General features: G+C 62.1%; 3 protein-coding genes across 5 annotated transcripts; all 3 read right to left on the bottom strand.

Moving 5' to 3' along the window:
- Positions 1 to 117: 117 nt before the first annotated feature.
- DOK3 (docking protein 3) lies at positions 118 to 3,140 on the bottom strand. 2 transcript variants are annotated; one of them, XM_041482138.1, is made up of 5 exons: positions 3,004 to 3,140; positions 1,410 to 1,715; positions 1,229 to 1,322; positions 971 to 1,143; positions 118 to 890 (listed from the first exon to the last, which is right to left on the bottom strand). In XM_041482138.1, the coding sequence occupies exons 1-5, from the start codon at positions 3,058 to 3,060 to the stop codon at positions 174 to 176; spliced, it is 1,347 nt and encodes a 448-aa protein (XP_041338072.1). In that variant the 5' UTR covers positions 3,061 to 3,140; the 3' UTR covers positions 118 to 173. The 2 variants fall into 2 exon arrangements, with proteins under 2 accessions (XP_041338072.1, XP_041338073.1); XM_041482139.1 differs by having other exon boundaries at positions 1,422 to 1,715.
- Positions 2,728 to 9,162, bottom strand: DDX41 (DEAD-box helicase 41). 2 transcript variants are annotated; one of them, XM_041482136.1, is made up of 17 exons: positions 9,001 to 9,162; positions 8,817 to 8,915; positions 8,567 to 8,726; positions 8,412 to 8,486; positions 8,038 to 8,098; positions 6,871 to 7,007; positions 6,638 to 6,710; positions 6,317 to 6,470; positions 6,085 to 6,221; positions 5,753 to 5,915; positions 5,533 to 5,664; positions 5,287 to 5,358; positions 4,980 to 5,076; positions 4,505 to 4,654; positions 4,305 to 4,376; positions 4,087 to 4,197; positions 2,728 to 3,877 (listed from the first exon to the last, which is right to left on the bottom strand). In XM_041482136.1, exons 1-17 carry the CDS (start codon positions 9,022 to 9,024, stop codon positions 3,741 to 3,743), a joined length of 1,854 nt encoding a protein of 617 aa, XP_041338070.1. In that variant the 5' UTR covers positions 9,025 to 9,162; the 3' UTR covers positions 2,728 to 3,740. The 2 variants fall into 2 exon arrangements, with proteins under 2 accessions (XP_041338070.1, XP_041338071.1); XM_041482137.1 differs by lacking the exons at positions 8,038 to 8,098; positions 8,412 to 8,486; positions 8,567 to 8,726; positions 8,817 to 8,915; positions 9,001 to 9,162 and adding an exon at positions 7,686 to 7,767.
- A 98-nt stretch (positions 9,163 to 9,260) lies between these two features.
- Positions 9,261 to 16,925, bottom strand: FAM193B (family with sequence similarity 193 member B). Its single transcript, XM_041482124.1, is given in 11 exon segments — positions 9,261 to 9,602; positions 9,746 to 9,821; positions 9,930 to 10,938; positions 11,433 to 11,669; positions 12,042 to 12,237; positions 13,172 to 13,586; positions 13,859 to 14,068; positions 14,237 to 14,459; positions 15,104 to 15,343; positions 16,594 to 16,801; positions 16,803 to 16,925. Coding segments are annotated over 11 exon segments (3,027 nt in total). The 5' UTR covers positions 16,919 to 16,925; the 3' UTR covers positions 9,261 to 9,505.
- Between the last annotated feature and the right edge of the window lie 936 nt (positions 16,926 to 17,861).

Here is a 17,861-nt window from a genome sequence, read left to right as displayed (position 1 = left end):
GGCCAATCACCGCGCGCGCCTCTGCCTGCCGGGGCGGGCACGGCGGCGCCCTCTAGCGGCGAGGCTCGAGCTGCCCCGCCCGCCCCGCTCACTCCTCGCAGCAGCGGCGGAGCCGAGTCCGAGTCCGGGAAGGGCCTTTATTGACCGAACGGCACCGACCGGCACCGGCCACATCAAGCCCAGTCTCGCGCTCCGGGGCTCTCCCTGCTCAGCAGCCGCACCAGCTTGGCCCGAAGAGTGCTGTGAGGCTTGTGCCCGGAGCGCCCTGACAGCGCCTCCTGCCCTCCGCGCCCCCAGCCCGCAGCGCGGGGGGTCTGTGCCATGGCGGCCCGGTTGTCATAGACGGGCCCCCCCTCACTGCTGTGGCCTTCAGGGGCCTGTCGGCGCCCCAGCTCCCACTGCCCTTCCTCCTCCTCTTCCTGGGCCCCGGCTGGATGTGGTTCTGCAGTGAAGATGTTCTCGTAGAGATGCTCAGGGAGCGGCTTCCCCACGGCCCAGGGCTCCCCAGAGCCTGGCTGCCCTGACACAAAGAGAGGCTGCTGGCCCCGGGCGATGGAGGCATAGACGATGGGGCATGAGGCCTCTGGCTCTGGTGGGGTGAAGCGGAGGAGGTTGGCAGGGGGGTGGGAGGCAGGCTGTGTGCCCCCCACGGCTGGGCTGGGCTGGGGATCATCGCTCCCAGGCCCCCAGGGCTGGGGCTCAAGGCCCTGTGCAAAGAGCTGGGGGTCTGAGACACAGAAGAGTCTGGGGTCCAGGGTGTCCTTGCCCTGCTGCTGGCAGGCAATGGCAGCAGCCACAGCCCGGCAGAGCTCAGGGGCCCGTGGGGTGCTGAAGGTGAAGGTGCCCTCGCCAGAGTCACTGCGGCGGCCAGCCTCGAAGGAGAAGACAGCCTGCAGGGTCAGAGGGGAGGGTGAGGGGCTGCCACCCACCCTGGGCAGGCAACAGCCCCAAGAAGGAGTGGGGGACTCACCTGATCCTGGCCAAACTTGCGAAGGAAGGGGTAGGGCCAGGTGAGCAGGGGCTGGCGGGACTGGGGGTCCTTCAGCGTCAGGCTCTGGGGAAGGGCCGAGAGCAGGTAGTGCCCGTGCAGCCCGCAGCGGGTGGCCGCCTCCGTCTGGACCACCAGCACCAAGAATTCAGTCACTGTGGGAGCCAAACAAGCCAGGGGTCAGCAGTGCAGCACTGAACTGCAGCCCACCCCAGCCCTCTTCACCACCCCTGCACGTACGGTCCTGCCAGGACGAGTAGAGGGAGTTCTCCTCCATGGGGACAGCAGGGCCGGGCTGGGTCCTGGCACTACTTGGCACTGTCTCTTTTGCACCCTGAAACAAATGGATATGAGTATGACCTGGGACGGGGCAGGGGGGGAAGAACAAATCCCCTGCCTGCCCTGGAGCTTCCCAGCTTACCCAAGCCGGTACCTGGAAGGCCAGCTGGCAGAGCTGGGTGATCCATTCATCACGCTGCTCGGCCGCCAGCACATAGCTCTTCTCGGTGGTGGTGAGGTAGAAGGCGGCGGTGGCTTTGGGGCAGCTCTCCGTGCCCGCCGGGCCCACGGAGACGCAGTCAGAGAGGCGGATCACCCGGCGGGCACACCGCTGCAGGGACATCTTCTCTGGGATCGTGCCATCATCCCGCACATCAAACTTCTCCATGCGGGCCACGCCGGACGGGCTGGCAGCAAACAGCTGGGCTCGCATCTTCCTCCAGCACCTCTAATGCATGGAAAGGGCAAACACAGGGAAAAAGCGGGTCAGCAAAGAGCTGGCTGCTGCATCTGGCAGCGCTGCCCTCCATACAGGGCACGAGGGGCATAGGGGAGTCCCGGCCCGCACCCACCAGATGCTGTTGGAGGGCACAGAGAACAGGGGCCAGCACAGAGCCCTGAACTGTGGGGCAGGGCAGGCCCAAAGCTGGGCTGAGGGGGGCCTTGCCCCAAGCGGGCTTGGCATGGCTCACTCGGTGAGTCACACTCACTCCCGGCTCCCTGAGCACCAGGTCCTGCTCTTTGTTCCCTGCTGCAAGTGCTGGCCTGCCGACCTGCAGCTGAGCTCTCAAGCTGTTCTCAGGACAGACCCTGATGCAAATTAAAGCCATTTTGAGCTGCAAAGGCTCCTGCTGGCAGCCTCACATCTGCTGAGCAGCCTGCTTCCTCCCAGGGGAGCCTCTGCAGCACCAGCACCTTCCCAGTCTGTCATGGGATAGCGGGGGCGCGTGCCACCATGTACCTCAAAAGTGCAGCAGAGCCTCCGCCCTGCAGGAACCAGATGCAGCCAAGCACCCAAAATACCCACCACCCCCAGCCCACCTGCCTCTTCATGGCAGGGCACCAGCTCCTCACACACAGGGCTGCCTGCTGTGCTTCCAGGGCTTGGTTCTCGTTCAGCAGGGAGGTCAGAGTGCGATTGCAGCCCCACACATCCACTGAGACACCCACAGGATATGGCCACCCTGCCATGGTGTGAGCAGTGTGCCAGCAGGACCTACTTTGCCAACACCCGACAGCTCCCTGGAGCTGGCCCGACCCCAGGTACTCTCACCGTGTCACCCATACCCTGTCCCGAGGGCTGTGGCACTCAGTGACCCCTCCAAGGGCACAGAGGAGCAGCCCAAGCCACGAGGGTGTTGCTGGATGGTGCTGGCCCCACAGGGCCAGGCCGATGGGGGCACAAGGACATATCCCACATGTCCCCAGGGCCCCACTCACACACACACACACGCTGGAGCTGCGCCATATTAACGCATGTTTATTCTTCCACTGAGACTCACATGGTGACCAAGCAAGAAGAACCCAACAATGGGCGAGCCAGAGTGGGTGCCCACACAGATGAGTCCCCCCAACCCCACGGGAAAGCCCCACTTATGGAGCTGCTGAGCCCAAGCTCCCCCAAGGGCAGCTCCAGTAGGTCTAGCTCCTTCCCAGGTCGCTGAGGGCCCAGTCCCGGGCCCAGCATCGTGACAAATCAGGGCAAACCCTCTACCAACCCCAAATCCACCCTTTACCTTTCCAAATTTGGTGTGCTGAACATAAAGGATCCCATCCTTCACTGGTCTCTCCATGGGCCCAGTTCACCCTGGCAGCCAGGCAAGGATAAGGGACTCGGGCTACCCACAGCGGAGAAAATGTGACTGCTGCAGTCGAAGGAAAGGCATGGGGCAGACTTCCGTCTCACAGAGACTTCCCCTTTTTGGGGTGTGGGATGGGGGGCAGAGGCTGGGCCACAGGAGGTGTCCATGTGCCCGCCCTCCCTCTCACAGCAGGGCAGTGGGGCAGAACGCGGGGGCAGAGCACAGGAAGAACCTCGGGGAGTGCCTGACAACGAGCACAGCATGCTCCACCTCACCCCGGCTGCATCCTCCCAGCATGTCTGGGGAGACAGGAACAGCCACCCAAGAATGTGCAATTCCAGGTGAGTAACATGGGCCCAGAGAAACTGGGTGGACTTCTGAGGAGCAACACAAGATCCTGACCTCACCACTGCAGGGGGATGGCAGAGGCAGCAGGCAGCATACCAGTTGCCCCACCTGGGGCTTTCTCTTGCCCTGAGGCACTGCTACCTGCTTGCCCAACACACTGCAGCACCGCTCCATACATTTCCTTCTGGGCCAGGAGCTTCGTCAGGCTGAGCTGGCAACAGTCCCAGTGAACAAAATTCTGGAAAAGGGGCCACAGCAGTGCAAGACAGGCCTCTGGGCTGAAAGGAAACCCAGGCCCATCCAGGGGCAGCACACTGTCCAGGCTAGAAGTCCATAGAGCTGTGGGCCAGGTAGTCCTTGCGGCCGATGTTGCTGACTTGCTTGGTCTGCATGGCCTCCAGCTTGGGGCAGTCGGTGATGCGATGGCCCAGGCCGCCACAGAAGGCACAGCCCCGCTCACCTGCAACGGGAGGGATGGGGTCAGGGCCAGGACAGTGCCACACCAGGGCAGCACAGTGCCACACCAGGACAGCAGCCCCCACTCCAGAGCAAAGGGGCTACACCAGTGTCTCCCCAGTGCTGTGGCACTGGGAGCTGGAGGGTTCCGTCTGGAGCCCAGGTTTTGCAGCAGCCCCACGAGGGTCTCTGTGTCAGCCTGGGGTCTCTCACCATTGATGTCCAGCATGGTCTCGTCCCCACAGTGCAGCACCTGGAGCACAGGTGGCACCTTCTGCTTTGCCTCCAGGAGCAGGGCCTTCAGGTCCATCAGCACTGACTCGTCTGGGGACAGAGACATAGGTCAGGCAAAGCCATCCTGCTTGCTCACAACACCCCCTTGGCATTGCCCAGCTGCCTCCTCCAGCCCCCAGCCCCGTGCTGTTCCTCACCACAGGCCTTGTTGATGAAGGTGGTGGCGATGCCGGTGTTGCCTGAACGGCCCGTACGCCCGATGCGGTGAACTGTGGAGACAGGGACAGGATCAGCCCCGGTGAGCACAGTGTGACAGACCATCCCTGCCCCAAGACACTGCAGACAGGCACAGAGCCTTGCTGGCCTCCAGGCCCCTCCTCCAAGGCCCAGTGCCTACCATAGTTCTCAATCTCCTCTGGCATGTCGTAGTTGATGACGTGCTGGATGGCTGGGAAGTCCAGGCCCTTGGAAGCGACGTCAGTGGCAACCAGGACATCCTTCTTCCCATCCCGGAAGGCCTCAATGGCTTTTGTCCGTTCTTCCTGATCTGCAAAGGCCCAGCAGAGAAGACCAGTGAGGGCACAGCTCCCAGCCCTACCTACTGCAGCAAACACTGTGGCCTCAGAGTCAAGCATTGCTTCCTTGGGCAGCCTTTCTCCCAATGGGGGAGCAGAGGGGCCTCTACATCCCACAGGAACCTGCACTGTGTTTATGCCTGCTTTGTACAATGTGGAGCTCACTCCTGACACTGTCACAGCCCTTCCTCACACCATCAACAACTGCTGCAGGCTGGCACCTTCCACGGCCACACACATTCCTGGTAGGAGTGGGGTCACACCAGCAGCCCAGGCCGCTCTGGAACCCCCACTGACCTTTCCCTCCATGGATGGCCACAGCTTCCACACCCTTGAGCAGCAGGTACTCGTGGATTGCATCGACATCTGCCTTCTTCTCTGCGAAGATCAGCACCTGCAGCAGCACAGGCATGGTATCAGAGCCCGTTCTGCAGGCTGGCACTGCTGGCTCCAGCACAGCCCCCAGGGGAAGCCCATTCCCTCCTGCTGAGCACAGCACACAACACTGCTGATCCCCAGCATGGCTCAGTCACGTGCCCACTCTGCACACTCCTCCCAACTCCCCCACGCCTCAGTGTGACCACACTGTGTCCAGCATACTCACAGGTGGAGGGGTCTTCTGCAGGCACTCCAGCAGGTACACCATCTTGGCCTCCTCTTTCACATACTCCACCTCCTAGGAACAAGCAGAGACATGGGTCAGGCAGCAGAGGAACTGCCATTGCTTGGTATCCCTTAGCTGGGAAGGAGGGTCATGAACCCCAGGTCGCTGGCAGAGAAAGGAATTAAGTGCCCTCATGAATGTTTCTGGCCTCCCACACAGGCACAGGGGAGCACCCAAACACCTCACCTGCACAACATCCAGGCTGGCAGCACCCGCTCGCCCAACGTTAATGGTGATGGGCTTCACCAGGGCACTCTTGGCAAAGTTCTGGATCTTCTTGGGCATTGTGGCACTGAAGAGGAGGGTTTGCCGCTGGCCCTGCACAGGGAAGAAGCCTTCAGCACTCACCCAACCTGGCATACGCAGGATTGAGCTCCAGGGTGTTCCTACTGTGGCAGTTCAGTACCTTGAAGTAGGAGAAGATGGTACGGATGTCCCCCTCAAAGCCCATATCGATCATCCTGTCAGCCTCATCCAAGGCCAGGTACCGGCAGATGTCCAGGCTCACCATCTTCTTCTGCAGCAGGTCCATCAGGCGCCCGGGGGTTGCCACCATCATGTGCACTCCACTGTGGGGTGAGAAGAGGCCACAGTCAGGCATTCCTGCCCCATGCAGGACACTCCCCTGGCACACCACTTTCACCCCTACGCTCTCCTCAAGCCAGGGCGCCACTCCTTAGCTCCCTGGCAGACAACAGAGCAGCTCCAGCCCCACGGACTCCCCCAGAAGGTTCTCACTGTTTGATGGTCTCCATCTGCTCCTTGACAGACATGCCCCCAATGCAGAGGGCGCAGCGCAGCGGGGGCAGCCCATCCTCCTGCAGCAGACGACAGTAGTACTCCAGGATGCCGTGGGTCTGCCGGGCCAGCTCCCGCTGCAGAGACAAAACCAGCTCATTCCTACACCTCTGTGCAGGCAGAGTTTAGGACTGCCACTGCAAGTGAATCACAGCCTCCTCCTGGCACTCACCGAGGGACAGATGATGAGCCCATAGGGTCCCTCTCGCTTAGAGAACGGCAGCCTCTTCTCCTGCTCCAGGCAGAACATGATCACCGGCAGGGTGAACACTAAGGTCTTCCCAGAACCAGTGAATGCAATGCCAATCATATCCCTTCCTGAGAGTCTGCCAGAGAAACAGGGCCGATGGAGAGGAGGAACATCATGGAACAGCTCAAACCTCCAGGGCTGAGCAAGGTGACAGGGTGCATCTGTCACCAGGGAAGAGCGCATGGTCCGCACCCCTGAGTGGGAACAACCGCTCTGTGCTCCGGGATGGGGACAGAGACTCACATTGTGGGGATGCCTTGGATCTGTATGGGCGTTGGCTGCTGGATTCCTTTTTTCTTCAAGCCTCTCAGGATAGCTGTCAGAGAACAAGGCACAATGCATGCTCATGACCTGAACTATTTCCTCTCTTTTCCCACTCAGGTCCCAGCAGCAGCTCTTCCACCAGTGACAAACACCCCTCAGGCCAACAGCCAGGAAAAAGGTGGGATCCCTTCCAGGCTCCACTCCTGGCCTACCTGCTGGGAACTTCATCTCCTTGAAGCTCTTGATGGGGGGTGGGATGCCCTCCCCCTCCACCAGGATGTGGTACTTCTTGCGCACACGGTCGTGCCGTGCCTCCGACATGCCCAGGATGTAGCGAGGAGCTCTCCAGCTGTGAAAGCAGAAACAGGGCACGGTGCAGGATGAGGCCAGGGCTCCAGAACCGGCAGCTCCCATGGAGGAATTCAGGGGAACTCCCTGTTAGGCTCCAATAATCTCCCAGATAGAACAGGCAGCCCCAAGGGGCTCCATGGAGTGAGGGCAGGAGCAGATCTGAGCCAGTTCCATGCATTAAACCCTTCCCCAAAATCTCAGTGAAGCAAATCTCAGCTAACGGCTGAGAACAGCCTAGAGATGGTGGATGGAACATGCCAAAAACATCTGGACACACCTCAATCATCTCCCTGACACCGTCTCAGAATCACTGAAGTGGGAAAAGACCTCTGAGATCATAGAGTCCAATCTGATCAATCACCACCTTGACTGCCTCCAAAGGCTCCTCCAGACTCTTTTCTCTGGCTTACTGACCTCCCAGACCTGAAGACAAACCCTCAGGCCTCCTAGTTTAACATAAATGTTCTTTATCAAGCTTTACTGTACACCAAACAACATCCAGTGTGACTCAACAGTGTTTGATTTTACAGATAATGACACAAACCCAGTCACTACTCAGGTAGGAGGCTGCAGAGCTGCACTGCTCCTCCAAGACTCTGTGGCTTTTAGCCCTCTTCAGCCACGATGAAGTGATGTTTTCAGAAGCACAACTTCTGAGCTGTGCTGTGAAACCTACCTGGTTTTGATTGGGTCATCGTAGGTGATGCCCTTGGCCATCTCCTTCACCGACATGAGAGCTGCAGAACAAAGATGATCAGTCAGAGCAAACGCCTCATGCACATCAACCTCACTGACAGCTACCGGGGCAAACAGTTTGGGAGATCATGTCTGGAGACAGAAGAGGAGAAGCAGCAGCACAGACAGCCCCTCTGGCACAGGAACACCAAGTGCTGCTGTGCCCCGAGCCCTGTGACAGCCACGTCTCAGCTAAGGCAGGCAGTGCCAGCTGAGGGCACCCACTGTCACCTCCAGCCTCATGAAGTGATGTTTTCAGAAGCACAACTTCTGAGCTGTGCTGTGAAACCTACCTGGTTTTGATTGGGTCATCGTAGGTGATGCCCTTGGCCATCTCCTTCACCGACATGAGAGCTGCAGAACAAAGATGATCAGTCAGAGCAAACGCCTCAGGCACATCAACCTCACTGACAGCTACCGGGGCAAACAGTTTGGGAGATCATGTCTGGAGACAGAAGAGGAGAAGCAGCAGCACAGACAGCCCCTCTGGCACAGGAACACCAAGTGCTGCTGTGCCCCGAGCCCTGTGACAGCCACGTCTCAGCTAAGGCAGGCAGTGCCAGCTCCAGCCTCACCCCTGGGTGTGAGCATTCCCCAGGCAGGGAGCAGCTCTCCTGCTGCTCTGGGAGTTCTGGAGACAGATCTGAGACACAGAGCTCCCACTCACCTCGGCCCTCTGCCACGCTCTCCAGGATCTTCTCTTCCTCCTTCAGCTGCTTCTCCTTGGCTGACTCCTTCCGAGCTGGGGGAGAGCCAAAAAGCAATGAGGGGCTTTGCTGTCCCCTGAAAGCCACCCAGTGCCGCTAGCAGCTCCTCCCTCACCTTCCGCCTTCTCTTTGAGGTGCTGGTGCTGGTCCAGCAGGCTGATGTTGGACTGCGGTCCCAGCGGGATGTCATCCTCGTCCCCGCGCTGCTCGCTCCCGCTGTCCCGCTGCTCCTCCTCGGACACCACCTTCCGCCGCATCTGCAGCAGCTTCTGCAGCTGCAAGGACGCGAATGGAGACGGAGTGAGCGGCCTGGCGGCGGGAGGGCCGCTCGGAGCTCTCCCCGGGCAGCCCCGTTCCCCCATTACCATCTGCTGCTTGCGCTGCTTGACGGGCACGTAGGGCACGTAGTCGTCATCATCCTCTCCGGACAGGTCGGACGTGTCCGCCGGCTCCTCGCGCTGCCTCTGCGGGGAGACACGCCGTGAGGGGAGCCCGGGGCGGCACCGGGAGCGCGGAGCGGGGGGTACCGGGGGCCGGGCCCGCTCCCACCTTCCGCTCCGCCGCGGCCTCCATGGCTCCTTCCCGGAAGTGATACAGGAAGTTGCGTCACCCCACCCAGCGCCATCGCCTAGCAACGCGCAGGGGGCGCCACGGGGCGGGAGCTGCGACTCGGCACGACGGGTCCCAGCGGCGGCCAAACTTGCGCAGAATGCGTTCTACACCTCCTCTCTCCCGCCCCCTCACTTTCCCCGGCGCGGCAGAAAGCAGCAGACACCGGGGTTTAAATAAAATAAAAAATTAAAAAGTTCTTTATTGGGTCCAGCACGGTCCTTCCCCGCGGCACGGGGAGCCGTGTGCCCGCGGAGAGGGGGACGGGACGGCCGGGATCACCCCGCGGGGAGGGGCAGGAGGATGGAGGGAGCCCCGGGGGTCCCCGCGGGGCAGGAGAGCACCGGGGCCCCCCGCGAAGGAGGGGACCCCACCAAGGTGAGGCGGGGGGCACAGTGAGGAGAGGCGAGCGGCCGTGGGTGGGTGGGGGTGGCCCCTCCGCACCTCACTGGGCTGCACTGGAAGTGGTTTTCTTCAGGGTGAAGTTGGTCCAGTTCACGGCCACCTTCTGCCGCGTCTGCTTGGCCGAGTCTAGGCAGAACCTGGCACGGAGAGCACAGCCCCAGTCAGCCCCCAGCCCCAGTCAGCCCCCAGCCCATCGGGACCCCAGTCCCAGTCTGCTCCCAGCCCCTTCACGCCTCCAGCCCTGCTGGCGGAGCTCAGCCCTGCACGGTTCTCCCCTCACCTTTTGAAATACTCCACTTCTCTGTCAGTCTCATCCATCTCTGCCCCATCCAGGTCCTTGGGCAGGAACACATCATCTGGGAAAGCAGAGCAGAGGGTCAGTGCTGCAGGGCAGGGAGGGGCTGCCAGCTGGGCAAGGGGCCACAGAGAGGATGGCGGCGCACAGCGGTGCCCCCAGCACTCACCGATCGAGGTATTGGATTTCTCCACTTTGTTTCGGCTCTTCCTGCTCTTGCCCTTGGGCTGGGGGGAACCCCCCAGGGCAAGGTGGGTGGCCAGGGCTGCTGGCTGCTGCGGCGCCAGCTCCGGCAGCTCCGCTTTGCCCTCTCCCCTCCGGCCTTTCCACTCGCTGGTTCTCTCTTTCTCCACCCTGGCAGCGCTGCTGGAGGCCCAAGGCTGCCCCTTGCCGCTCTCCCCGGGCTCGGCACAGCCGCTGGCCCGCTGTGGCTCCGGGGCACTGCCCTTGGAAGGGTGCTTGGTTCCCAGCACCTGCCCCTTCACACCAGGGCTCTCCAGCCGGGCCTGGCCGCTGGGCACAGCCGTGCTGCCCTCCCCTTTCTTTGCCTGCCCGTTCTGCCGCTTGTTCTTCCTCTGCCGGCTCCCCGCGGGCAGCGGCTCCGGCGGCTCCGGCCCCTTGGGCTGCGGCCCCTCCCTGGGCTCCAGGCTCAGCCCGTGGCCGTCCGCAGCGCAGTCGGCAGCCTTGGACTGCACCCAGATCATGCGGGACAGGCTGGGCACGGCGCTCAGCCGTTTCACCACGCCGTTCTCGGCCGCCGGGGCTGGCGGGGGCTCCCCGGGCCCCTCGCCCCACCGGGGGCCCAGTTCACCCCGCAGCAGCGTGTGGCTCTTGGCAGGGCCCAGGCTGAGCGGGGCCAGAGCCAGGTCTATGTCCTGCAGGTCAGAAGAGCCGTTGAGGTTGGAGAGCAGGTTCTTCTGCTCCAGGACAGCTGCCTTCTTGGGGAAGTCATTGACATCCAGGTTGAGGTCATAGACGCTGAAACTGGCCCGGATGGAGTCCTTGATGGTGTTCTTGATCTCCTGCAGCCTGCTGCTGAGGAAGCTGTTCACCCGCTCCAGCTCCAGCTCCGGCCACTCCAGCAGCTTCTCCTCGGCCGGCTCCCTGGCCTGGCTGGCTGCAGGGGCACGCTCGGCCCGTTTCTGGGCCTCTGCCTCCAGCTGGGCTTTCTCCTTCTCCTGCAACACAGGAGCCATGAGGATCATTTGGGCTGGGCCACAGAACCGTGGGTGCAGGACACAGAGCTTTGCTCCAGCTTTGCCTGACAGCAAACTCAAGGGTAGATGCTCAGCACAGCTATGTCACATCTTCCACAGCCCCTAAACTGTCACATTTCCCCCGTGGGCACTGCAACAGCTGGACACTGCACACCTGACACTGCTCTGGGCACCAGGCACCAGAAAGAGCCATCATGGCACCACCTCTCTCTACCAGAGATGCAAGGTGTCAGAATGTGGCATGGAGCAGACTGGACAGTGCAGCCCAAAGCACCCAGAAGGGCTGGGCAACCCTCTGCAGGAACAGAGGCAGGGGAAGTCCTACACGGGGACAGGCACTGCTGCCACCTTGGTTGAGAGTGACACAGAATTCAAGAACCCAAATGGATGCAAGGGAGGGAAGGAAAAATCCTACCAGCAGCACATCAGCCCTCCTCCTGCAGCCCCAGCCTCACCTTCTTCTTCTGCTTGTGCCGTGCCCGCTTGGCTGCCTTGGCACTGTTCAAGGGCTTGGGCTCTGTGCTGTTGATGTAGTCCAGCAGCTCATCCACATTGCGGTGGTCCACAGCGGGCTCCCCTGAGCTGCTGTTGTGCCCTAGTTTCTGTGGCAGCTCCTCTTTTCTCTTGGTGAGGCGAGAACGCAACTTCTCTCGGATCTCAGCGTAGTTGCGGCTCGTGGGAGCGGCCGGGGGCTGTGGAAGGCAAGTGCTGTCAGCCAGGCACCAGCCAGCGTGAGGGGCAGGCAGCCCCCCGTGACCTTCCAGCCACTCCCTTCCCTGCGGTCTCAGGGACAAGTCAGCACAGCCCTACTGAGCTCTTCCACCGTGAAGCCACAGGGCTTGGCCGGCTGCTCCGAGCCCTGGGGCTGGGCAGGCGGCTGCGAGTCGGGAGCAAGGGACCAGCAGGCTGATGAAGCAAGGCAGAAAGGAAGTGGGGGATGTACATGCCTGCAGGAAACAGCTGTGGCCAGACCTGCCCACCTCCCACTCTGGGCACAGGGACTGAGTGATGTCCCCCAGCCAAAGCAAGGACCAGGGGTGGCTGCAAACCAGCCCCTCACTCACCGCGTTGTGGCCGAAGAACTCACAGTAGCAGCAGTCACAGAACTTCCCGTCTTTCTGGTTGGTGGAGGAGGAGGTGCAGGAACTGCGCTCTGAGCTGCTGTCCTCATCCTCCCCGAGTCCCTCGTCTGCCTCGCAGGGCTGTGGCGGGTGGCAGCTGGTACCGTTTGGGAACTTGTGCCCTTTGCAAGAGGGGTCCCTGAGGAGAAGGGCGACAGGTGAGCAGGTGCTAGGGTATCTCAAAAATTGCCCCATGCTATGCATGTAGGAACAGCCCTCCTGGGAAAGTTTGTGCCCAAGCAGAAGGATTTGCAGGACAAACCCCCTCCCCTGCATTCTCCTCTTCTGAGAAGATGCCCCAGGAGCCCACAGGAGCAGCAGCAATCTGTCACTCCCAGCCCTCAGGGCCTCTGGCCAGCAGGAGGCTGGTGCAGCAGAGCGCCAGCGAGCCAGGGCTGAGAGCAGGGCAGGGCACGGTACTCACTGGGGGCAGCAGGTAGCACAGGTGAGGAACAGTGGGACTGTGCAGCTGCCAGACATCCCCATGTGAGGCAGGCCCAGCTCACAAGGGCACAGGCTACCCAGCTCAGAGACAGGGAGGCCAGGGCACAGCCCACAGCATCATTTCTCAAGATCCAGCTCAGAACCCGACTGGCTCTCCACAGAGAGAGCTAACTAGCAGAGAGGAAGCAACGTGCTCTCTTCCAGGGCACACGCAGCCCAAAGAGGGCCAGAGAAACAGGTGAGCAGAACAAGTCCACAGGCTTCATCTTCTCGAGAACCTTTGCTCAGTGCCACAGCTGCCTGACAGGTCTCAATGACATAGGTCCTGTTGGCCAACTGCAGGTTGATCAGGGTGTTCCTTTGGGTCTTTTAGCTGGAGGAGAAGCACAGCCTCTTCTGCACCACAGAACCAAAGGACAACCGCAGGAGGAACATGCGCTGGGAGAGAAAGAGCTTCACCTTCGGTCTGCAGCAGTGGAACTGGCCCACAAAGACAGCAGCTTCCTGCACCACCATGCCAGGGCGGTCAGTGCCTCCACAGGGAGAAGTGCATCCATGGTCAGGGATGGGAGAAAAGGCACGTGGCCCCGCAAGGAGAGGCTGGAAGCAGGCAGGGTTCCTCTACTCACCTGTTTGTGCTGGGCAGCTGGTGGGAGGCAGGAGGAGGGATGAGTGAAGTGCTGCAGTGCCCGTTGCAGGGATGAGCACAGCCCGACAGCGGCGGCGGCATCTTCAGCAGTGGCACGTTGGCAGGGGGCAAGTGAGGGCTCTTGCAGGGCCCTGGGCTGTGTGAGGCCGTGCTGGCCGGAGGGGACTCGGACACTGGCTTGGGAGCCGCTGCCTGCGCGCTGGGAGCAGGGAAGAGCGCGGCCTGCGAGGAGCTGCCCAGCGGGATGTGCGGCGGGGAGCTGAAGGGCCCCGCATGGGGAGGTGTCTGCTTGGAGGGGATCAGCGCCGGGGGCTGGGAGGGGAGGCCGGTGGGACTGTTGGGAGGAGCAGTGAGGTCGGAGTGCTGATGATGCTCTGAGGAGTGGAAGGCCTCACCTGCAGAGAGGCAGGAGCAGAGACAGTCAACACACCGGCTGTGCTGCACGGACCAAGGCCATGCTCAGAGCCACCCACCACCTTTGCACAAGTTGTTTCTCCTCCCAGACATCAGAGTGCTTGGGATAGAAGCCATCCCTGCTCACACAGGGCCTTGGGGTCAGTGTGCCTCCCCCACAGGATCCAGCCCTGCCCCATGAGAACAGGGCAAGAGGAAAGGCTCTGGAGCAGCAGGCTGGGAGGCGGTGCCGGCGCTGTCCGGGGCCACGTACCTGGTGGGGTGGCCCTCCGGCACAAGCTTTTGAACTGCTTCGGCAGCGTCTTGCAGAAGTCGAGTGAGGTAGGCAGAGGCGAGCCCGGTGTGGTGCTGCTGGAGGTGGCAGAGGCCGTGTGGCTGTAGGGACAGGCCTTCAGCCCCGGCACCATGGCCGACACCTGGCTGGCGCACTCCGGAGACAGAGCAAGGCCAGGGTGCTTGTCACCTGGAAGGAAAGAGGAGCTGGGGCTGAATCCCTGCACCATCTGCCTTTTTCAAAGAGGCCCAATATGGGTACTGAGATTCAGAGGCCCAGCCTGCCCACCCCTGCCCACAAGGAAACCACCTAAGCCAAGAACTGCTCTGCTCCACCCCACAGCCAGCTTCAGCTCACCTAGTGCAGCTGGGGGAGCCCCAAGGGGGCTGCCCTGCATGGTCCCGTTGGTGTGCTGCGAGTTCCAGAGGCCCGAGAGCTTGTGAGCAGACAAAAACGAGCTGGGGTCCCAGTCCCCTGAGTTCCCGTGGCACGAGGAGGAAGAAGATGAGGAGGAAGAGGAAGAGGAGTGTGAGCCACCCCCACAAGACTGTGACTTGCAGGATGTGTGGGACAACGAGACCTATCAAAGGAAATACAGAATGCTAAGAGGTTGAGGGGACACCTTGGCCCCCAGCACTAAGACTCCCTCCACTGCAGCAGGGGCTCAGCTCATGTGAACCACTTTTATCACTGTTTTGGGAGTGACAAACACCCCCTCCATCCACACCAACACAGCCTGGCTCACAGAGGCTGGGCCATGCCAAGGGCCACACACCTGTGCTGGTGCCACATACACCAGGGCAGGGTTAAATAAAGCCAGGCAGAAGCCAGCTCCTGTACCCGAGCCCCACGCACAGGCAGGCACTTGCCCTGGCAGCCGCTGCCTCTCTCTGCGTCATGAAGGGAGCAGCCCTGGGGCTGGGGGACGCGGCACAACGTGCAGCAGAGGAAAGCAGTGGCACTGTCAGCCTTGCCAGCCTGGCAGCTCCAAGCCATGGCAAGCTGCTGGATGAGCCTCCACAGCACCACACAGTGCCCCAACAGGGCCTGTCCCTGCTGAGCCAGAGGCAGCCCTGAGCAGGGAAGTGAAGGTTGGGATGTCTGGGACACTCAGCTCAGAGTGAGGATGGGACCCTCACACCCAGTCAATGCCACAGGGTGCTCAGTGCCCTGTTCCCACAGCTACAGCCCCGGCTTCCCAACCCCAGCACCGTAACCGCGCACCGCCAGGGCCTGCTCCTGCACCGCCCGCCGCTCTTCCTCCTCCACGCTCTTCCGGCAGCTCTGGCAGATCCACAGTGGCATTTCTCCCAGGAGGTTCTGCACGAGCGTTGGCACGAAGTCTGGTGGCAGCCTCTCGCCCGGGGAAACCAGCCCATTGTGGGACGGCCCTCCCCAGTCCTTGCGCTCGCGGTGACAGAGCAGGCAGCAGGTCTGCACGGACTGGTTGGCAGTGGGCAGCACCTGAGGAAGGACACACAGACTGTGAGTCAGCCAGGTGTGATCTGGCGCAGATGTGGGGCAGATGAGGCAGTGAAGGAGACCTCAGGACGCTGCCACCAAACCAAGGAAATTCTTACAGGCTACATGTGGTATTGCACCTTCTCCCACTGGAGCAGAGCAGCCTCAGGCTGACCAGCTGCTGCCAACATGCCATGTGCCAGCTTGGGAGTGTTTGGACTTCTGGGAAGATCACAGCATGCCAAAGAGCCAGCCCTGCCACCAAGCAAGGCTGGGAAGCTGTCAGCAACTCCCACCATCACCTCTGGTACAGTGAGACTGAGAGTACATGCATGGCAAAGCAAGACCCACAGAAATCCCACACAGGGATATGAAGGGTGGGTCTGACAGCCTCAGCTCTCCCTCCTTGCCCATCAAAGATGCCCCCGCTGTGTCACCCAAGAGCCCCAAGCCCTCTCTCCCGCCTCTTTGTTCTGCACAGCCAGCGGTGCTGGTGCGCCAGGGTGGGGTGCAGCCCCCTGTGCTGCTTCACACTCTCGCTGCACAGGCACAGCCAGGTTGGGGCTTCCCTGCAGGAGCCAGGCTGCATCCCTCGGGCTCGCCGGAGCCCTGACAGCCGTGACGAGCCCGGCGTGGCGCGGGCGAGGGGGCCCCCATTGTCTGCCGGCGCAGCGGGGCCCTGCCACAATGAGCCGTGCATTGAACTGCTGCTGCCAAACAGATGGCGTCTGCAGGCTCAAGGTGAAGCAAAGGTCAGAGGCCAAGGAGAGCAGAGTGGGGGCACAGCCCCCTGCCCACCCACGGCGAGGGGGGAGCAACCGGGCCACCCCACATCCCAGCTGACACAGCTACCATGGTAGGTGACACCACGGCTGGTGACACCACGGCTGTCCCCAATCCACCGAGCACATCCACACCCGGTGCCCACCGCCGCCTCCCTGCCCACAACCCGGAGCAGGTGGCGGCAGCCAGGTGTGTCCAGCAGGGAGAAGCGCGCTGCATGAGGATGCTGGAGCCACCTGCCATCGCCCAGCGGCAGGGCTGAGGCAGGGCTGAGGCAGGGCTGGGCCCGCCCGCGGGGCGCTCTGGGAACGCTCCGAGCCCCATCCGCAGGGATGCTCCGAGCCGGGGGTCGGGGCGGGGATGGGGCAGGGCCCGGCGGGGATGGGGTGCAATGGGCAGGGCTCCATCCCCGCCCAGGCTGAACCCCCCTCGGAGCCAGCCCCGTGCCCGCCGCAGCGCTACCCCGGTACCTGCGCGCTGCCTCTGCCCGACTCCCCGCCGCTGCCCGCCGCCGCCGCCACCTCAGGCGGGGCGGGCGGTTCCGGTGGTGGTGGCGGCGGGGGAGGCCCGACGTCGGGACCCGCCATCCTGTCACGACGAGGCCCGGAGCCACCTGCCGCCGCTGCCGTCGCCGTTGCCGCCGTTGCCGCCTTGTTCCGCCGGCGAGTCATGGCGAGCCCGCCGCAGCCAGGACAACAGCCAATATGGCGGCGCGGCCCGTCCGGCCCCTGCCCGCGGGAAGGAGGGAGGGAGGGAGGGGGGAAACGCTCGGGGAGGTGAAGCCGCCGCCGCCATCTTGGGTAAGGGCAGTGCTGCTCCCCCTGGCGGACAGGGGGAACGGCGGCAGGGCCGCGGGTTCGAATCCGCCCGGCGCCCCGCGGCTCCCGCGGCTCCCGGGGGCGCCGCCGGGGACCCGAGATCGGGAGTGCACCGCGATCCTGTCCCCCCCGGCTGGACCATCGGAGTGCAGGTCCTCGGGTTCACACTGAAAGAGAGCAGGATTAGATTAGATATTAGGAAAAAAGTCTTGCCTGTGAGGGTGGTGAGGCACCCAGGCTGCCCAGAGAAGCTGTGGCTGCCCCATCCCTGGACGTGTTCAAGGCCAGGCTGGATGGGGTTTGGAGCGACCTGGGATGGTGGAAGGTGTCCCTGTGCGTGGCAGTGGGATGGAACGAGATGATATTTAAGGTCACTTCCAAACTTCTCTATGATTCTGTGATTCCTGGCCTTGCACAGGAGAACCCCAAGAATCTCACCCTGTGCCTGAGAACATTGTCCAAATATGCTCCTGGAGCCTTGGGGCCATGATCACTTCCCTGGGGAACTTGTTCAGTGCCTGACCACCCTCTGGACAAAGATCCTTTTCCTAATATCCAACCTAAACTTCCCCTGACACAGCTCTAGCCATTCCCTCAGGTCCTGTTACTACTGCAGAGAGCAGAGACTGGAGCTGCCCTCGGCTGCCCCTCCTGAGGAAGCTGCAGCCCATAATGAGGTCTCTCCTCAGACTCCTCTTCTCCAGACTGAACAGACCAAGGGACTTCAGCAGCTTTTCATGTGACTTCCCCTCTAGACTCTTTGCAGCCTCCTTTGGACACTCTCTAACAGCTTTATTCTTCTTTTATTGTGGTGCCCAGATCTGCGGGGACCGGTGGGACAAGCAGGGCTGCAGTCTCACTGTGTGCCCAGGGATCCCCATCCAGGGGAAGCAGGACATGGCTGAAAACAGAGCCGGGCT

Source organism: Pyrgilauda ruficollis, unplaced genomic scaffold (genome assembly GCF_017590135.1).
Source record: "Pyrgilauda ruficollis isolate IOZ18807 unplaced genomic scaffold, ASM1759013v1 scaffold57, whole genome shotgun sequence".
In the NCBI taxonomy this organism is placed as follows: Eukaryota; Metazoa; Chordata; class Aves; order Passeriformes; family Passeridae; genus Pyrgilauda; species Pyrgilauda ruficollis.
This window is presented reverse-complemented; position numbering and strand designations above follow the sequence as displayed.